Here is a 21,079-nt window from a genome sequence, read left to right as displayed (position 1 = left end):
TGTCACTCTAACTGTAGGATGACATCAAGTGACCTACAAAAAGAATGGCAAATGGCAGCTGGGAGAAGTGCACAGCAAGAACAGTTTGAAACAGGCTTCTAGGGGCAGGGCTCAAGTCGTGTAAAGATAGAAAAAAAAAAGCCATTTATCAATGAGAAGCAAAGAAGAGCCAGGTCTCCAAAAGACCATTACAATTAAAGCCTACCTTACACTGACAAGATTTTGGAAAGATTCTTGAAAGACTGTAGTCTTTTGAGTAAAGTCTGAATGCGGGGCATTAGTTAAAAGACTACAATCTTTGAAGAATCTTTCCCAAATCTTGTCAGTGTAAGGTAGGCTTGAACCATAAATGACCGGATCAAATTTATCTTCTCTGATGAGTCCAATTTTCAGCTTTACTTTTCAGCTTCACTCAACACCTGGTTGTCTAATGATCAGATGGATACCTGGAGTGGCAGACCACAGAGCCTTCCACCAACTGTGAAATTTGGTGGAGGATTGTGATCTGGGAGTGCTTCAGTGGGTGAAATTGGGCAGTGGGCACGTAGGTCTACAAGGTTATTCTGGATGAAGACTTGCTTCCTATTTGCCCAGACAATGTTGCTCAACTCTGGGGATTGTCTTTTTCCAGCAGGACAATATGCTTCATGCCACACAGCATTCAATTAGTGTGGATGAAGGACCACCAAATGAAGACCATGTCATGTACAGCCCAATCTCCAGAACTGAACCCTACTGAAAACCTCAAGAATGTGATCAAGAGAAAGCTGGATGATCATAAACCATCAAACAAAGCTGAACTGCTTGAATGTTTGAACCAGAATGGCATCAACCAACAGCAATGTGAGAAACTGGTGGAGAGCATGCCAAGATGCATGAAAGCTGTGATTGACAATCATAGTTATTCCATCAAATATTGATTTCTGAACTCTTAAGTTAAAATGTTAGCATTGTGTTGTTTGTAAATGAATATTAATGTATTTTCTTTGCACTATGCGAGGTCTGAAAATGCTGCGTCTTTTTGGTTAATTTGACCATTTGCTATTTTCTGCAGATAAATGCTCTAAACATTGATTTGGAATTTAGAAGAAATGTTAGGATGAATGAATGAAACATCACTGTTCATTTTAGTGAAAGACAAATGAGTTAGATCTCACCATAAAAATGTCATGGTCGTTGAGAGGTTGTAAAGGAGTTGATTTAAAAATATTATTATTGTAGGCCTTTGACTGAAGATATTTCAGGTTTCCTTCATTCAACTTTGCAACCCAGCCTCCAGCCCAGTTGGTGGCGATAATTCAGTAAGTCCCCGCTCTACCATGGAGAAAACGAAGAAGCAGACAGCTGTCGAGAGATTTCCGCAAACAACCTACAGTAGCAACGTGTAGTGTGGTCCTATTATTGATCGTAATTTCGAAGTAATTAATGCTTATGTCATTTAACTGGTGCCATGAAGTGCGTGTTTGTAACAGTCGGAACGACAAGATTTGATGAACTGATCGAAACTATGGTTTCTGAAGATACAGTTAAGGTAGGCTAATGCATTAAGTCTGAGTCCATAACGTTTCTATGAAGAGTTCATGCTAGTCTAGTCAGTGTCATACACTTTAATGGCACAGGAATTTGCTCACCTGCCTTGACTCGTATTATATGAACATCAGTCACATCCCATTCTTAATCCATAGGGTTTAATATGACGTCGGTCCCCCCTTTGCAGCAGCTTCAACTCTTCTGGGAAAGCTTTCTACAAGGTTTAGGGAAATTTTGACCATTCTTTCAGAAGCACTTTAATTTGTGAGATCACACACTGATGTTGGACGAGGAAGACTGGCTCTAGTCTCCGCTCTCATCCTAAAGGTGTTCTGTTGGGTTGAGGTCAGGATTCTGTGTAGGCCAGTCAAGTTTATCCACACCAAACTCTGTCATCAATGTCTTTATGGACCTTGCATTGTGCATTGGTGCACAGTCATGTTGGAACAGGAAGGGACCATCCCCAAACTGTTCCCCCAAAGTTGGGGGCATGGAATTGTCCAAAGTCTCTTAGTAAATGATGAAGAATTCAGATTTCCTTTCACTGGAACTAAGGGACCGACCAAGATAAGCTCGGGGATGGCCCCTTACTGTTCCAACATGGCCCCTTTACTGGCCAAGCAAGGTCCATGAAGACATGGATGACAGAGTTTGGTGTGGATGAACTTGAATGGCCTGACCTCAACCCAATAGAACACTTTAAGGATGAATTAGAGCGGAGACTGAGTGCAGGCTCCTCGTCCAACATCAGTGTGACCTCACAAATGCACTTCTGAAAGAATTGTCAAAAATTCCAATAAACACAATCCTAAACCTTGTGGAGAGCTTTCCCAGAAGAGTTGAAGCTGTTATAGCTGCAAAGGGTGGACTGACGTCATAGTTTGGGATGTGACCTAAGTTCATATGTGAGTCAAGGCAGGTGAGCAAATACTTTTGGCAATATAGTAATATAGTATCATTACATCCTCTAAAATGTAACATTTATTTTTGCTTTCTTTAAGGCTTTAATCGATCGTGGTTACACAGAATTAGTCCTTCAGGTTGGCCATGGTTCATACCTACCAAGCCCTGAAAGCTGTTCAGGACTGAAGTTGGATGCTTTCCGTTTTAAAGATTCTATATCGGACGACATGAAAAGAGCTGACCTCGTCATCAGTCATGCAGGTAATTGGTGAACGGAAGTGGAACTGCCAGCTCTAGTTATAGACAATATCAGCCAGTGCAGTGGTCAGTGGCCCTTGTAAGCCTAGACAACATGGAAACAAGGAACGGAAGTGTCACCCATGATTTTTAATAGGCCACGTTATGTCTGTTTTCTGATTTCTGATTTCAAGGGGCTGGAAGTTGTCTAGAAGCGCTCGGGGCGCAGAAAGCACTCCTTGTCGTGGTCAATGACAAGCTGATGGACAATCACCAGCTCGAACTTGCCAAGCAGCTGCATTGCGATTCACACCTTCTGTACTGCACCTGCAGGTCAGTGGCTAGCTTCCTTGGAGAAAATGGCAGAAGGCCTTGTTTAATTATTAGCTCTTGCCACCTGATGTTGGTTGCATGCATATCAGTTCTATTCCCCTGAGCACTTGACTTGACTTGAGGGGGCAGCCGTGGTGCACTGGTCAGGGCTTCGGTTCGGCCGGTTCGATCCCCGACCAGTCCACCACGGCTGAAGTGCCCTTGAGCAAGGCACTTAATCCCTCACTGCTCCCCGAGCGCCGGTGGTTGGGCAGGCAGCTCACTGCTCCGGGTTAATGTGTGATTCACCTCACTGTGTGTTCACTGTGTGCTGTGCGTGTTCACTAATTCGGTTAGATTGGGTTAAATACAGAGAAACGAATTTCCCTCACGGGATCAAAAAAGTATATATTCTATTCTATTCTATTCTATTCTTGTTCTTACTATGCATTCATCATTTCCCTGACTAGTCCTTTGTTTATTCTCTTAGCACTCTGATTGAAACATTGAAGACCATGGATTTCTCCACACTGACACCTTTTTTACCTGGTCAGCCCCAAAACTTCGCAAAATTCCTGGACAAAGCGCTTGGATTTGCTTGATAGAGACACAGACCTTAATCGGCAAACTGTATCATTTTCAAGTGAATTCTGAATGGAATAATTCAAAAGTGTGAGTGGGGGATGACTCGCGCAACCAACTTATGACATGCCATAGACTACTGAGGAGGAATGGCCTGCCATAATTCGCTAGGTTCAGCTTTAAGACTGTTGAAAGGTATTCTCTTTTTATTTTTTAATTTTTTTGGGTATCTCATTTATGATTCATCTGTCCACCCACATAAAGTATATTTTGTCAATCCTCAGTGCTTACAAGACTAATGTGCAGACTCACAGACAGAAACACTAAACCATCCCACTGCTTCACAAAGGGTTTTGAATTTTGGTGCATTTGAATTGGGCTACCCTCATCAAAATAGCAGAGGCAGACATGCATAACTATAGTGATGGGTAGGATAATGCAAAGACTTTGTGTCTTGTACTTTTCAAAACAAACTGGCACCCATGGGTTCTCACATGTCATGGTCAGGACCAACAGTACAGTGAGGACCAATATCAACCAATAGCACAAGGAACTTACTGCATCCTGTTTAAAAATGTAATATTCTTTTGTGTGTTTTTTTTTTTTTCACTGTGACATTATAGGATTTAGTAGCCTATATTAGAGGTTTTGATCCGTTTTAGTTTGTGAGAGGGAAAAGAAGAGATATTTGATATAGTAACACATACATCAGATCACTTCGTTGGGATGCTTTTCTGTTGCCTTGCTCATGGGTCAACTGTTCTATCTCCCTCGAGTGCCTCTGAAGAAATGAGACATCCTTAATGATGTCTGCCTTTGGACAATATCCACTGAACAAGCTGGAGGAATGAGGCATGAGGACAGTGGAGCCATAAACACACTGACCAAACAACCCCCACTACATCTTAATAGGCTACTCATGACAAGAACTGCAGGCATACATCAAAGACGCATACACACACATACTTTGACATGTTAGACACATCTTTAAAGTCTGAAGTACAGAAGGCCATTCAAGATTATTTTTTTACTCTGCATACTTTTTGGGTTGTGCACAAACTGACCACTGGGTGGCCATGTAGCTTCACGCTTTCCATTTCCTGGGCAGCAGATTGTACTGTAGGTGTCCATCTCCTTCCTGTACACTTATTGATCATACCTGTAGGACAAAATACGCATATTTAAGTGTGTACACAAAAACACATCAGGCATAAAAGAAGCTCAACCAAAAGTGTCCTCCTTTGTGTGAGAAATCAACAGGCTCATTATAACCTGTAGCAAAATCAAGAATGTCGTAGGTGAATATACACTAATGAAATAATGAATTAGATCATCCTAAATGCTTATTGGAATAGCTTTTGAAACTTCTCAAGATCAATGGTGTATAATCTTCATGTTTCCAGACAACAACCCTTGTAAGGCAGGGATGTGAAAACATGTTTTCTATTGTTTCTTTAGTCCTCCATTGTGTCACTTCTCCTCCAGTACAAAATGATCATAAACTCCAATGGGGTTTGTATGTGTACAGTCTTACTGAAATAAACAGACATGTTGAAAAAAGAGATTGTTTATGGGTGTTTTAAACAGCAGTAGGTAAGGCAATCAAGCACACCTAACAGGCATATGTGGTCACTCGGCATAACGGTTGTGTCTTTCTTTTTTGAACATCTCTGTATTTGTTCGACGTCATGGAAGGTGAACTGCTCTGTCAGCCAGCGGTTAGAGGAAGTTGAAAAAAGTTGTGTTGAGAGGAAGTCGTCAAAAGAGTTTCGAGAGGGTCAGGAGACACACTCGTTCCACACAGTATGGATGTTTGGTTTAAAACATCTTCAAAATGATTCCCAGCAAATCATTTTTGGTTGTCTTTGGAGGCCTTGTTGTCTTTTCTGTTATGGGAAGATGTTTAACCTCTATACCAAGTAAGTGCTTCAAGTTTCATTATGTTTATTAATGCGACTTTAACTTGGTCATCAACCTTAATTAATGCGACCTTAATCATCACAATCTACAAATAAAAAAAGAAATTACAGCAGTGAAAGATTTATTTTTCATTTCCATTGTTCTCCACTTTTATTTAGCTGTTATTTAATGAAGAGTAGTTTAAGCTTTCTGGGCTCAACTGACAGTTTAACATGCACTCAGAAAGGTCAAAGTGGTGTATAGGAATTTCCCCCGCCTCCATTATGATGTGGGATTTTCAGAACTAGAGTCTGGTTCAGTTTCCACTTCATGGTGCTAACTTATATATGTAACATGTTTAGTAACATTTTGTGCCTTGGCAGGGTGAAAACAAGTGGTTTGCTTTGACATTTCTAAATCCCCTGTATAACGCCATTGTGTAGTTTGTTTGAGGTTGACTGCTTTAGCATTCTAACTTCTACTGGACCAGTTTTATCTATGTTTGTACTCTTCTTGACAGATGTAAAATATATTTTATTGATTCAGCATTGAATTATTGAACCATGTTTTTATACAAATCCTACAAGCTTTTTGGTAGGAAGAAAATGCCCATACTCTTACTTATCTTTTGCAGGTGTAGATTGTTATATTGTTAATTTGGAAAATGTAAACTGCACCTGGAATTGTGATCATAATCATAGTGAAGTAAGCTTTTTCAGTTGGTAAGTATGTGGAAGGTTTATCAGTCCAATATTTGAGATTTCAGTGATTGGTTAAGACATTGCTTACCTGCTAAAATAATGTTTTGCCATTATGTCTTGTGTGTCACAGGACTCCAAACAGTGTCACAATTTCATCCAGACAATATACTGAGTGCCCAACTTACCAGTATAAGAATGGTTGTAGTGTTGGCTGCATCTTTCCTTTTGATCAAAAAAATAGATACAAACACCTTCACACCACACTATTTAATGGGAGCACACAGAGAAATCAGACACACGATATGCGCAGTGATGGTAAGACAACTTCATGTGTTCCTACATTCTTACTGTAGTGTCTCCTTGTGTGCAAGTGTTGACTCATTTTCATTCCTATTTTCTCCAAGTGAAACTTAACCCACCCCAGAACCTGACTGTGCTGTGGAACAGCACTACTGGAGATGTGTCTCTGTGGTGGGACATCAGTGGCCCTGTCAAAGGCACTTGTGTTGAGAGTATGCTTTCGTACCAGACGGGCTCACAGACATGGCAGGTTAGAATGTGGTGTCTGTGAGGATGCTGAAACACAGAAATGGGTGAAATGAGTTGCCACAGGTTTGCTTTCAGCTTTCATATCTGTACACTCTTTAATTCACAGAACACAAAATCGCTTTTGCCAGGAATCACCTCCTACACCTTGCCCAAAGCATCTCGGACACAAACACACATGTTTCGAGTCAGGAGTCGATATGCTGCGCATTGTACACAGTTCAAATACTGGAGTGACTGGACTGCAGCTGTTCAATGGGGACCCGTTGAGCCCAGTGATTCAGCAGGTGGAACAACACAACCTCATCCACACATACCTGGATATATAATGCCATCAACTTCCCTTGTAGAATTACTTAGCAGTGGTTGATGTTCTATTTTGTTGTTTTGCACTTCCCTCCCAGATATCTCAGTCAAGAAGGGTCTGTATGTGGCTTTTGGAGTTGTGGCACTTGCCATCATCCTGATCATCATGGTCCGTGTGCTATTAGAATGTGAGAGGTAAGCAAAAGTCATTGTTCCTGTAGCCATCTGTTTCCTTGGTGCCCCACAAGTATGGGCTTCGATTACTTTGTAACTCTTGTACCAATTGTTGTGTTTAACAGGATCAGGGTGATCTTTGTTCCGGTGGTTCCAGACCCAACCAAAAATCTCAAAGATCTCTTCTATGAATATGGTGGCAATGTTGAGGTAAGGTTACTTTTTAGACTTTCTGAATGGGGACAGTGATAGATGTGATTTGGGTTGAGGTTAGAAAAAAAAACTGTAAAAATGGATAATAAAGATCAGAAAGTGAACTGAGTCAGTGTTTTTCTTTGTGTTCTCAGGGATGGGTACAAATATCTCCAGAACTGAGGGATGCCTTTAAGTCGGACTTCAATGAGACGGCTTGTGTTGTGAGGGAGACCAGACCATTGTAGAGAAGAACGGCAGCACAACTAGATCGCAACTCGTTGAAAAACCAGCCCGTATCATGCTGCAATGAACTAGTTTCTATTCTATGTAATGTGTAAACATTTATTCATATGTGTGCAAGGTTTACTCAGAGCTTGAAATACACTCTCTACTCCATGTTATGGTTATGGAATTTGGCAGATGCTTTTGTCCAAAATGACATACAAATAATAAACAAAAAAAACAATAGTTACATTTATCAGTGGACAATTTAGGTATACCATGTTATAGTTTTTGCAAAAGCTTTGAGACAGAGAGAATGTGTTACTGGGAAAGACTCAATTATCCAATCTGCCTTGTGTGTGTATACTACTGTCCATTAGAATTTTAAAATCCCATCCATCTATCCATCCAGTCATTTGATTATCATCAAACCTTCTGATCACATCTCTGTTTAGCTAAAACACATTTTGCACAAAACCTTCTACATTTCTAAATGTATTTCACACTAGCTATGAAGGATTCTTTTGAAGGTTTGCCGAAATGTTGATCTGTTGACTGACTTTAATGTTAAGTCTGCCCAGAGAGCAGCAGCAAAACCTGAGTATTACCTACGTTTTTACCTGAAATTTGCACAGTGCCTATACTTCAGAGGCCGCTGTTCCAAATGCTTGACCTCTGAAAAGCTGTGACCCTCAGAATGACTATGTGAAGTAGAGGTTACAGAGGCTAGCATATTGTTTTTCCTTTCTGCCGAATTAAGCATCTTTGAACCTTACCACATTTCAGCCATCTAGGCCACTTGAAAAATGCACTGACAATAAAGGCTCAGGCTATATGAACCTCTTTGTGTAGAATATTGGTCTCAAATGAAAGGCTTTCACTGAATAAACAATGGTCAATGATGATTTAAGAGGTATTTATTAGAATATTTATTGTATTGGCATGTTTCATAGAAGTCTCAGTCATTTTTATAAGCATGTGGTACCATGCCGTATATCATTCCATATCATTCCATGTGCTTATAATCTGTAAATAGACTGTAAATAAATGGTTGAATAAAGCCTACATTTTTATTTCCAGGAGATAGCGTTTGGTTTGATCCATTCTACATCATTATATGAGATTTTATTCTCACAGTTCTCATAGGCTACTTTGTGATGTCAGTGTCATCAACAACTGTCATTTAGTTGCCGATAATCACATTCCATTTGCAGTTGTTTTCATTTTAGAGTTAGGAGTAACTAAATTACTCCTTCAACCATGCCTTATCTCTGCAGCTAGATTGGAATGTATTTGTTCATGACACCTCAGTGTGGTGGAATGACCTGCCCAGTCTGATTTGCAAGTTGTCCTGCTAAATATCTCAGACAACATAAAAGCTTGCAACAATCAAGGCATGATGTTGACAATGTTTTTACATCACAGTGCAGTCAGTCCCATCATGAACTTGAATACATTCTAGGCTCTTCGTTTCAGCATTATGACATCATACCATACCTGCCAACCTGGCGTTCTCTAGTCAAGAGTTCATCCAAACTGATCTTCTTTCACTAAGGACTCGAGTTCCACAGGCTCTGCTTGACTTGATGTTCGTGTACATAAAACATGGAGGTGAGGACAGAGTTTGTGTGCATTTTAGCCTTTCTAATGATATAGTCAATATACTATTGCTGGGTAAATTGTGTAATAACCTGTTACTAATTGTTCATTCCATGGTTTGGGGGAATTCCATAGAAATCAAATATTTTGTCTTTTCAAAAAAAAAAATTCCTCATGATATATTCTGTTTGGAGCAGACCATTCACAACTTTGTTTTATGTAATTCTGTTATTCTGTAGTTCTGCATCTACTCCATGTAATTTCCCTCTGGTTGCGCTTTTATGATCACAGATGGTGAGCAGTTCCTCACCAACACCAACTGCCCCGTCATGCTTCTGCTCCAGTTCATACGAGCCAAGCTTGGGCTGCTAGAATCAGGTAAAGTGATCAAACCCTTTAGCCCAATAGATTTTGTTCAGGGGCAAGACAAAGCATTTAATCCACAAGCTTATTCTACCATATGATCACAGCATAAATGAAACTGATTTAGAACATGACCCAATATGGTATCATACAAAAATTGTAGGTGAAATACACAAGGCTAAATGTCATCTGTAGAAGGTAGCTGTGTGCCTTGTTTTATGAAGTGGTAATGACCTACAGATCAAAGCATGCGTTTTGAGAGGGTGACATGGTGGCACAGTAATGAAGCACAGTCCAACGGGGTTTGAGGGATTTGGGAAGGTGGCTTTAGGGAGGGGAGGAGAGGGGGGGTTGTGCAGAGTCCTCAGTGCTAAATATTTCACCTGCTCTCCGCTCCATGGCTGGTGTCTGCTTACGGCACTGGCGTCTAGTCCCATTCCCTCCCCACCCTAATGATTCCTCCATTACTGTTGTTTAACTGTGTCTGATTGATACCCTGCCTAATGACAGTGTGAGTTTCCTTAAGTATGGGAAGGCTCATTGATGCCATCTTGGATATGCCGTGCAACCCAACTAATTGTCCTCCACCCGCATACACTTTGACATGCAATCCCTAATGCCATCCACACCGCTCCATATGGTTAAATCACCTGGTGTGTGTGTGTGAAATATCTCTCCCTGTTTCCAATGTGGGTTTGTCATGAGTGTGTGTGTGTGTGTGTGTGTGTTTCTGTTTCAGACTTGGTGGATCTCTGTGATGAGCGGGGTGTCCTGAAGCTCCTCTTTTTAACACCCCAGCCACAGGAGAGCGCCAGTCGTCTGCTGCCTTCCCGATGTACCTTCACCGTCTGTTCCATTAACCGTATGCCTGAGCCCACATCCACTCATCCCCTCTCCACCACTCCTGTGTCACCATACTCATACTCAAGAGCCTGCTTTTTAGGCTTACATCACTGTGTCTTTTCACAGGACAGTCCGATGGGTCTTATGCCTCAATCACACCACAACTGGTGAACCCTGATCCCGCTCTACTAGGTAACAGTGTGTTTTACTGGGTTCAATTTGACCCCAAGCAGTGTTTAACATCATAAAATATATGGTTCACTTTTTTTGTTTTGCTTCAAGTTTCATGACTTTTCCTCATTTGAAGGGTACAACAGAGTAAACATGAAATTTGCACAAAAATATGTTTCCAATGTCCTGTAAAAAAAATAGTTACGTTGGTGGTATTGGGGTCAATTTGACCCCATTTTTATGAAACATGATGAAAATGAATATTTGACAAATTATGGATATTATTATTGTAATAGTATGAGAACATGTAGTTATTATCATTATTGCATATACAAGTACATATTACATATAAGTTATTTTGGCAGGTCTGAAAAAGTCCAAAAAGTCAGCCTTTGGGCTGTTGACACTGGATTGGCCATATTGCCAGTCAGGGTTCCAGGGTTCATAAAGGGGTGTGGGGGGGTGGGATTGTTTTGTAAGGCTTTTGATGGTGGTTATTACACTCTTGTTAAGTACCTACCACAAAAAAAATTGGGTAAAAAAAATAATTTAAATCATTTTTTGAGAGTTTTTTTAGCTGGGGTCAAATTGACCCCAAGGACAACGAACGTCGGTAAGATTTGAGGACAACATGGGGGTTAATGCATATTCCTTACAAAAAGGCTTGAGAGGCAGGCAATCCAAGAACAGTGTCCGGGTTAAGTGTGCTTCCGTGTGTTGTATGTACGACAGAGGCCTTGCAGACACAGACTGACAGTTTGGAGAAGGCCCGTCTCAAGCAGGTTCGGACCTTAGAGGACAAGCGGTCACCAGGGGAGACGCCCACCCAGGTCCAGGCCACTCCCCAAGTGAGTCTACTCCCCGTATCATTGCACATGTAACATGCCAGTGTAACCTGCGTTGTGTTGAACCAGCACCCGGACTCGAACCCGCAAACAGCAGCACCTCGGATCGAGAGTCGAGCGCGCTAACAATCGAGCTAAAATCCCAAGCTACTAGCTATCATGCCAGCAGCACTCTTGAGAACACAACTAATAATATGGTTCAGTAACACAAATATGTTGAAGAAGATGAATATGAAGTTTATAAGAGTGGATGAGACCTGATCACTCATTTGTGTCTAATAGGCAAAAGGAAAAGGCAAAAATGTTCACATGGACACACCGGACGAGGAGCCACAGCGCCGCACAGGCAGTCGAAGAAACAGGAATTGAGGATATTAGGCCTACAGGAATAAGCATACACAGATTAACCAGTTAACTCATGCATGCTTTTTGTTAATTATTTTTAATTATGATTCATGCATGGATTTAACATTTAGTAAGGCTATAAGTACTGTCTGGAACCTCTGACCCAAAACCCAGTAAACCTTTTTTTTCTTCTCAAATGCATGTGTTGGCAGATGAATTCTTTCTTTCTTTTTTTCCCTTTTGTTTATTTGTTTTTTGTTTACATTTCCCTCAGACATGGAGCCAGGTGTAGAAGCATCAAAGGTGAATGGCACTGGGATTTACACGCAGTGTCCCATGCAAGTACACCACACACATGTGAGCTCTTCAAGGGGCTCCTTCCTTTGGCAGTGCCCACTGAGGCCCAGAGAGTCTTAACACTAGTACTCCTGCATAACCACGATAGGCGTTTTAGGCAGCTCCTATATGCAGGCTCTGAGCTATCATGTCCACTAAGTTTCTGTTTAGCACTTGCTTAGCTGATGATGGCTTTAAAATGTGTGTGTGTGTGTGAGGTGAGTGTGAGTGTGTGTGTGTGTGTGTGTGTGTGTGTGTGTGTGTGTGAGTGCACATGATATGAGGTAGATGAGCAGAACAGGTGATTGACTTTGTTCAGTGTAAGGTGCTTTCTGAGTGTTCAACAGAGTGGCTGCTTGGGGGAAGAAGCTGTCTTTGTGTCGTCTGGTATTGGCCAGTGCCCTTTATAGTCTATCAGAGGGAGGGAGGTTTAACAGTTTGTGACCAGGATGTGAGGGGTCTGTAGAGATTTTTGCTGCCCTTTTCCTGATCCTGGATTGGTACAGGTCCTGGATGGAAGGGAGGTCAGCTACAATAATCCTCTCTGCAGCCCTTATTGTCCGTTGCAGTCTGGCTCTGTCTCATTTGGTGGCTGACCCAAACCAGACAGTAATAAGGTGCAGATGACTGACTGAATGATCGCGGAGTAGAAAGTGGTCAGCAGCTCTTAAGGCAGATTAAACTTCCTTAGCTGTCTCAGGAAGTATAACCTCTGCTGGGCCTTCTTCTGGATAGTGTCAATGTGGAGAGACCATTTTAGGTCCTGTGAGATGGTTGATCAGACATGGAGCCATGTGTAGAAGCATCAAAAGTGAATGGCACTGGGATTTACACTCAGTGTCCCTGCAAGTACACCACACACATGTGAGCTCTTCAAGGGGCTCCCTCCTTTGGCAGTGCCCACTGAGGCCCAGAGTCTTAACACTAGTACTCCTCCATAACCACGATAGGTGTTTTAGGCAGCTCCTATATGCAGGCTCTGAGCTATCATGTCCACTAAGTTTCTGTTTAGCTCTTGCTTAGCTGATGATGGCTTTAAAATGTGTATTTGTGTGTGTGTGTGTGTGTGTGTGTGTGTGTGTGTGTGTGTGTGTGTGTGTGTGTGTGTGTGTGTGTGTGTGTGTGTGTGTGTGTGTGTGTGTGTGTGTGTGTGTGTGTGTGTGTGTGAGTGCACATGATATGAGGTAGATGAGCAGAACAGGTGATTGACTTTGTTCAGTGTAAGGTGCTATTTCTGAGTGTTCAACAGAGTGGCTGCTTGGGGGAAGAAGCTGTCTTTGTGTCGTCTGGTATTGGCCAGTGCCCTTTATAGTCTATCAGAGGGAGGGAGGTTTAACAGTTTGTGACCAGGATGTGAGGGGTCTGTAGAGATTTTTGCTGCCCTTTTCCTGATCCTGGATGGAAGGGAGGTCAGCTACAATAATCCTCTCTGCAGCCCTTATTGTCCGTTGCAGTCTGGCTCTGTCTCATTTGGTGGCTGACCCAAACCAGACAGTAATGAGGTGCAGATGACTGACTGAATGATCGCGGAGTAGAAAGTGGTCAGCAGCTCTTAAGGCAGATTAAACTTCCTTAGCTGTAGCATAACCTCTGGGCCTTCTTCTGGATAGTGTCAATGTGGAGAGACCATTTTAGGTCCAGTGAGATGGTTGATCCCAGTAACCTAAAGGAATCCACATTGGACACTGTGTCGTTCTGACGGGTTAAGTTCCAGGTGGTTCCGACTGCACCACTGGACCAGCTGCTCCACTTCCTCTCTGTAAGCAGACTCATCACCATCCTGGATCGAACCAATGGCGGGGGCGTCATCCGCAAACTTAAGGAGTTTTACAGATGGACTTTTTGAGGTGCAGTCATTAATGTAGAGGGAAAAGAGCAGCGGGGAAAGGACACATCCCCTGTGGGGCGTCTGTACTGATGGACCGGGTTTTTGATAAGATGCTCCTCAGTCTGACCAGCTGCTGCCTGTCAGACAGAAAGCTGATGATCCACTGACAGGTAGAGGCAGGCACTGATAGTGGCCTTCTGAACGCCGAGCTGAAGTCCACAAAGATCCTCCTGGCATACGTCCCTGGGGAGTTGAGGTGGTGCAGGATGAATTGCAGTCCCCTATTGACGGCATCATCTGCCTCAACTAACTTACTCATGGACTTGAGTAGGCTATTGAGGACTGAGCACTCTGAACACTGCTGTCATTTACGGCACATTCTACAACAATAGAGATTTTTAGACAGGATACTTTTGTATTAGGCCAACTCATTATTTTATTTTTTTATATATATGTTTTATACCCATGTTCAATTGTTTGTTTAATCAACAAGGACACGAAACATCACTCCTAAATGTAGTAGCCTAAGCTAATGACAATAAAATCGTCCTTAAGTCGTCCTTTGTGCAATGAGTGTTTATTATTTTGGTAATAATGGGTCTGCTGTCTGACCATGGTTTGACCTTTCTCTCAGCATTTCTCTAATGCTTATCTAATTTTTAATTATCTAATTGTTTTACTTTTTGTTAGCCTAATATCTTAATGTTGCTTTGGATAAAAGCACCCACTAAAAAAAGACATAACGATAACTTAGCCTAACAGCTCACTGAAAACACTTCCTGTTCAATTTGACTTTGCTGCCCTGGACCTGTTTCAGCCCTTCATATCAGGCCGTCTAGAGACCGGATCTGGTAAGAAGCAGCCGCAAGGTGGAGCTACAAGCCTAGTCACTAGACATTCTGCTGTTCGCGTTCTCACGAGCGTTTTGGTAGGCCTAGTGGAGCACTCGTGAAGGCAGAATTAGTAGGAGGGAAATCCAGACTTCTATTGGGCTACCTGCACGCCACGTAAGCCTGATCATTGCTGTTGCTGCCGTTAATTTAGATGTGAGAGTGACGTGATGAATTCATAAGCTGCAACCAGAACGTTCTTAATCTTGTTATAGATTGTGGTCTATTAGGCTCTATAGAAAAATCTCACGTTTTAAACAGATATTTCAAGATTTGACTATGATTTGGTTAGTCTATAAATGATCAGTTCTCATAGGCTACTAGTCTACTGCCAACAGGCCTAGGGACCAATTAGGTAGGATAGGCTCATTTGTATACCTACATGCGGTGCAAGCCTAGTGTAACGCTTCAAATGGTGTCTCCTCACATTACACTTTGCCTATACTTGAGTAAACCGTCATGACGATTTCATTTTATGAGAAACAGAAAGTTCATTCATCCTAATGGAAAAATGCAACCCAAAGATTTGTATGAGTGATGGTACACAGACCAGGACAGCAGGTCAGTTGGCTGAATTTGTGGGTAAGAAACAGGCCCATTGACTGGAAAATGTGCTCATCCTGTGGATCGTTCAGTCACATTAAGCATGTGTAATACTTTCCTATCAAGTCTAATGGTTTTCCTCCTGTTATTTTTTATGGTTTACTCTACTATAGATTGCATTGGAAAATGTTATTTGCTCTTGATCAATTCCATTTCCACAGCTATCCTCTTGTGATCAGAGATGATAAGCCAGTAATGCCCTTATACCGAATAAGATCCAAGTTCATTTTAATCTGTGTGCTGATCTTTCTCACGCATTTGAATGGCATTGGAGACCAACTATAGCATTGACATAATATAAAGTGACATGGTGAGACCATGATGAGCACTGCAAATGGGGTCTGAAGGATTTGGGAGAGGGGGCAGGGAGGGGTAGCCCTGGTGCTAAATATTTCACCCGCTCTCCGCTCCATGGCTGGTGTCTGCTTACGGGACTGGCCTCCAGCCTCACAGCCGCCGGTCCGCGTCCACCACTGATGATGCCTCTATTACCACTCCTGTCTTTTGACACTGCAGCCACAGGAGCGCGCCAGTCATCCGCTGCCTTCAGCCTCTGATGCTTTGAGCACCGCAGCCAACCACTGCTAATCCCCTCTTGGGCTGTTGTCACCTGATAGATGCATGTCTTGGATTTTTTTTGTCCATCAGAACTCTGCTCTACAGCCGGTGTTATGGAAAAATATGAATGGACAATGTTGGCTAAAATAATTTGTAGCAGTACGTAGACACAGACAAGGTTTAGAGAGGGTCCACCTCATGCATTGGTCCACACAGGAGGTTCTCATTTAGATCCAATCAGCAAGTGAATCTACTCTCTGGACAACCAAAGCCTCTCCCTCATCTGCTAAACCAATTCCATGCATGAATTCTCCTAGTTTGGGAACTTAAAGCTATTGACAGACCTAGAACCATGTCCTTCTTTCTGACACGTTAATGTTAAAGTCAGTGTATTTCAGCCATTCAGCTGCTTTTAAACTGGCCTAAATTAGATGTGTGGTATATATCAGCTGAGTTACCATTTCAACACAACCACTGCTAAATATAATACAGTAGTCATTTTCTTCTTATTTTTCAGTAGCATATTGAAGTAGGCCTACATTAACACATGGTAAATACAGAATGCCAAAAATGATATTCACTATAACTAATATATTTCAAAACAACATTCTGATAAATGAGCAATTGTTGTGTCAGCTGCAGCGTACATTTTTATTCCGGTGTGATGCCATTTTTTGTGAGAAAAGTCTGTAGTGTTCATGCAGTTCATGTTTGAATATTTGAAGAAGAATGGAAGCATGTCTTTTAGTCATTGCTGACATTATTTTGTATTGTAACTCAGTTGTAACTATTTCAGCTCTTCCTTAGCAGACTTTTGAGGTCAGGTGTGAGGGACTAAAATGGGCCTAGTTACTTTAGAGGTTAGATGATGTCACCCTGTGTAACTATGAGTGGGTAGAATATTGGCTTGATACCAAGCCTATTTTTTTGCATATGAGTAAATGGATGGAAATGTCTCAGAAGTGCGTATTTAGAAAGAAGTGGGAAATGTGACAATTGTGGACTTGACACAGCATCTGGTTTCCTTATTTGTTTCTCCTCACACACTGACAACAATGTAGGCGTTTCAACTCAGGCCACACACTTGAACAGAAAGTGCTTCAGATCTCAGAGGCTTCAATTTTCCATTTCTTATGTCCACTTTCTGTTCCTCCTTTTGTTGGTACAGGGAATGTATGGTATTTTACACCAAGGGTTCGGGGTGTTGTTGTTTTTTTTCACTTTTGGATGTTGGGCATCGCTGTCAAAATATAGGTCATGATCAACAGCTGTTTTGTTGGTCTGTGGTCAGATTGTAATGACTCAGTTCCTCTTCACAAGTAACTTCAGTTTTTGTGTTCACTTCAATCTCTCTCCGTTTAGCTGTCTCATGAGATGGCTTGAGTGAGAGAACTGTCTCATAAGAGTGTGTATTTGTGTGTGTGTGTGTGTGTGTGTGTGTGTGTGTGTGCTTGTGTTTGTGTGTGCTTGTGTGTATAGGCATGTATGCATCTTCCAAATCTCGGTCTATTATAGTCTGTCTATTCCATGGTATCTATCTATTTATTTGGGGGAAATTTAAAGTTTCTTTCTGTTCCTGACATTTGTTTTTAAAAAAAGGAAGTTGGACACTCCCCTTGGGCAGCAGAAAAGTCAATTTTGAGAATCTGAAGCTGTGAGTTACAGTAAGATGGTAATGCGGCCCTCTGTTCCACAACAGGAAATGCTGCTGAGACGTGACCTAAGGCTTGTCTGCTTGAAAAAACAGCTGCTGATGAAATGACACAGCTATATTCACAAACTCAGCAGATTGTTTTCAAGTATCCAAGTGATACCATTGTGTGTATCACCCATATTATTGCTGTTTTATACCTTTAACACAGAAGGCACAGACTAACACACACACACACACACACACACACACACACACACACACACACACACACACACACACACACACACACACACACACACACTTTTACTTCATGTAAGGTAAGACATGCCTTTAAAGGAAGAGTCTGTGATCATAGCAAAAGGCTGTTGATATTTGATCTCAATCAGTCAAATTACACCCCTCCCGTTCATGCTCATAAAGAAACGTGTTGATTGGTTGGAATTGTTTATAGCTCAGTTGGAGCCACTGTGTTCGTTTTCTATTTACAGACCCAGCACATGTACAAACACCACTGTTTTTGTGGACACAAACAAACTTGACAGTGAGAAAAAAAGGGTAAGATATTGGATTAGAATCATGGACTTGTGGCTAACTAGTAGGCTAGATAAAAGGAATTTATGATTGTGAATAGCAGCATAACACACAATGTCTCTTTTGGGGGCGATATACAACTTTATAAATAATTGATCAAGTGTTAATCCTGCATGCTTTGTCAGCAGTTGTTAAAACTATATCCACGTTTTTTATTCCACATTACAAAATCAATGTCTTTGGATTTTTAGACATGAAATATGGCATTTGCACATGAGATGTGTTTGTGTGTACTTACACTAGCATGCACATCTGTAGAGCCACAGTTATGAACAAAACACTGAGCACTGTCTCCCTCATTCAAGCTCTGCAATTCACTCCCTATACATATGAGTCGGTTACTGGTGCTTCTGAGGGCCCACACAAGAACCCCTGCTGAATCAATCGCTTGTTCTAACTCAGTAAAAGAGAGGCTGCTGTTTGTTTGCAAGTAGACACCAGCTCCTTGGCCCCTCTGTTAGAATGAACTGAGATTGAGCATGGCAAAGTGATACAAACAATTCTTTTCCCCATTTGTCTCTTTATATTTCTTAGTGCTCAGGCTCACATGTCAAAAACAAACAGCCCCATTGAAACCTTTTGTTTACAAACACTGGCAGGCTGTCTCCTTTCTAAACAGATCTAGCTTATCTTGCCCCCACTGTGAAATCATGTTACAAAAGTTGAAATAATAAGTCTGTGTTGGGTATCAATCTATTGTAAATATCAGCACATCAATTTTAAATGACAAGTAAACAAAGAAGTTGTAGAATTTATAATAAATGTAATCTCGAAAAGTATTCACTGTCAGTCCCTATAGTCAGGCCTAAACAGTCAGGACTGTTTAAACTTTAGAGATTTCAAGATCCTGCTTTATTTTTTACATATACACATATCGTGGTAATGGGGTTGTCAGGGGTGGGAACATGACCTTTTTTGTTGGTTTAAAACATATTCCTTTATGCTATTTAATATGGTCTAACATTGTCACTTCGCTTGTCCACATCATATGAATGGTTAAACAACATTTTTATCATCCCTTGAGTGTGCATTAATTTGTAGTATTAAAATCTGAAAAAAAAACCCCATTAGATGCATAGGCATTTTATACAGTAAAACCAGGCCTATTTGTGGCATTTAGGCTTATGTGCTTCTTTCCAGTTCCTTGTGAAGAAAGCTATAATGTTTGATGTAGCTTGAGATTCAGCAGTAGGCTTTCTATCTAAAACTTTTTTTTTAAAAAAAACAAAATTAATCTAAGTAAATATGTACCACTTTTGCCTTTACAATGCCAGTAAAGTGAAAATGTGATAGAAGTTGTCTTTTCATATCTGTATCTGACATAATGTGTTGTTTTCCCCAAGCTATACTTTTCCCAAGTGGAATTCCATTGCGATGTGGTTGAGTGTTAAGGCCTCATTCAATTGTTTGGAAATGTCCTGCTGACTATTAAAGAAGATATTGCTGCTGAGACACTCTGGACCTGTTGTCCTCGCCACGGACCACATCATCTAATAAACTGGGACAGTATCTTTAGAGGAATTATTCACTCTAAATAAACCAAGAGGGCCTTTGTGATGACCTATGCTGAGAAGGGGAGTCAGCTGGTTTGAATAAAAAGGACAAAAGCCTGCAGTGTCATCAAGAGTGACACAGGGTTTATTTTCAACTAAAAGTCTTTTCAAAACATTTTTAACTGGGGTGGGCAATTTAAGACATCCTCTCATATATAGACTACCACTTTGACTTCACACATACCGGTAGGTATTAACACATTACTTTCTCAAATCTCAAAAAACAACTTAGTCAATAGTCTTGGAAGCTGGTCTTGATATCGTAAAAGCCTTCATCAACAAAGCTTTGATACCAATATACTGACCTGAATGTGTGTTTTGGATTCAGATCTCAGGATACATGTCTATGGACACGTTGCTGTGTGCAACGTGCAGACAGTCAAATAGGTGTCTCGTGTGTGCCCACAGAAAGAGAAAACATCTTCATTTCATGAGGGTAAATTTAATAAAGCTTGAATAGCAGTTGCATGCCCCACACAAGGGCAGTATTCATCCATTATTGGTGAGTAGACTCAAATGGTCTAAGCCTAAATGAAGAAGTTAGAAACTGGTGGATATCACATGCTTCAAACTCACTGCAATATAATCCTCTAGAGAAGCACAAAACTGCATGTTCTATGTCTATGAGCAGTTCTGTCAACAACTAAAATAAAACAAAAAACACATCTTGATTCTGATTCTAACAGTATAATGCTGTTAATGTCATCGATAAAAACATGAATATTCTCAATCATCACTATTCACCCATACCTGTTCTAAACCCGAACAACTTCTGATATACTGAACTATATACTGTACTATCTACACAACTCTTACTCAGGTCAGTCATTATGGGTCACACTGTCATTACAGAGAAAACTCATGAAAACACAGAAGCAGCAGAAGTATGACTGACAGAGCACTGAAAGGATTCAATTAATGATTTATTTCATGCACGTCATGTCTTACTCCCACTGTATCCTCACATCATTCTACAGACCTGGGAGAGAGAGAGAGAGAGAGAGAGACATATGTGTGTGTGTGTGTGTGTGAGTGTGAAAACAAAAGGAAAAGGGGAGTTTATCATTAAATGACAGCTCTGGTCTAACAACAACCAGTGGTCTATTTTTGGATGATAACAGAGTAAACCATCCTTGAACACCAAACCCATGTTAATCAGAGTTTTGAGAATATGCATTTACAACGAAATAGCCCATAGGTAGGCCAGCTCACAAAATAAATCACCACTTGTGAACTATTTCACCTCTGTGATACTGGGGAGAGAATATATCTATAGACAATATCTAAAATGAC

General features: G+C 41.1%; 2 protein-coding genes across 3 annotated transcripts; both read left to right on the top strand.

The window, feature by feature from the left end:
• Positions 1 to 1,364: 1,364 nt before the first annotated feature.
• il2rgb (interleukin 2 receptor, gamma b) lies at positions 1,365 to 8,681 on the top strand. 2 transcript variants are annotated; one of them, XM_062524689.1, is made up of 8 exons: positions 3,592 to 5,483; positions 6,098 to 6,185; positions 6,295 to 6,479; positions 6,569 to 6,714; positions 6,820 to 6,997; positions 7,115 to 7,211; positions 7,316 to 7,400; positions 7,538 to 8,681. In XM_062524689.1, the coding sequence occupies exons 1-8, from the start codon at positions 5,399 to 5,401 to the stop codon at positions 7,628 to 7,630; spliced, it is 957 nt and encodes a 318-aa protein (XP_062380673.1). In that variant the 5' UTR covers positions 3,592 to 5,398; the 3' UTR covers positions 7,631 to 8,681. The 2 variants fall into 2 exon arrangements, 1 of the variants encoding a protein (XP_062380673.1); XR_009936730.1 differs by lacking the exons at positions 6,569 to 6,714; positions 6,820 to 6,997; positions 7,115 to 7,211; positions 7,316 to 7,400; positions 7,538 to 8,681 and adding exons at positions 1,365 to 1,531; positions 2,532 to 2,694; positions 2,865 to 3,003 and having other exon boundaries at positions 3,473 to 5,483; positions 6,295 to 6,347.
• Positions 8,682 to 9,103: 422 nt separating this feature from the next.
• c21hxorf65 (chromosome 21 CXorf65 homolog) lies at positions 9,104 to 11,859 on the top strand. The gene is made up of 6 exons (XM_062525269.1): positions 9,104 to 9,218; positions 9,498 to 9,584; positions 10,309 to 10,431; positions 10,539 to 10,604; positions 11,316 to 11,431; positions 11,711 to 11,859. Exons 1-6 carry the CDS (start codon positions 9,194 to 9,196, stop codon positions 11,795 to 11,797), a joined length of 504 nt encoding a protein of 167 aa, XP_062381253.1. The 5' UTR covers positions 9,104 to 9,193; the 3' UTR covers positions 11,798 to 11,859.
• Positions 11,860 to 21,079: the final 9,220 nt, after the last annotated feature.

Source organism: Sardina pilchardus, chromosome 21 (genome assembly GCF_963854185.1).
Source record: "Sardina pilchardus chromosome 21, fSarPil1.1, whole genome shotgun sequence".
Classification (NCBI taxonomy): Eukaryota; Metazoa; Chordata; class Actinopteri; order Clupeiformes; family Clupeidae; genus Sardina; species Sardina pilchardus.
This window is presented reverse-complemented; position numbering and strand designations above follow the sequence as displayed.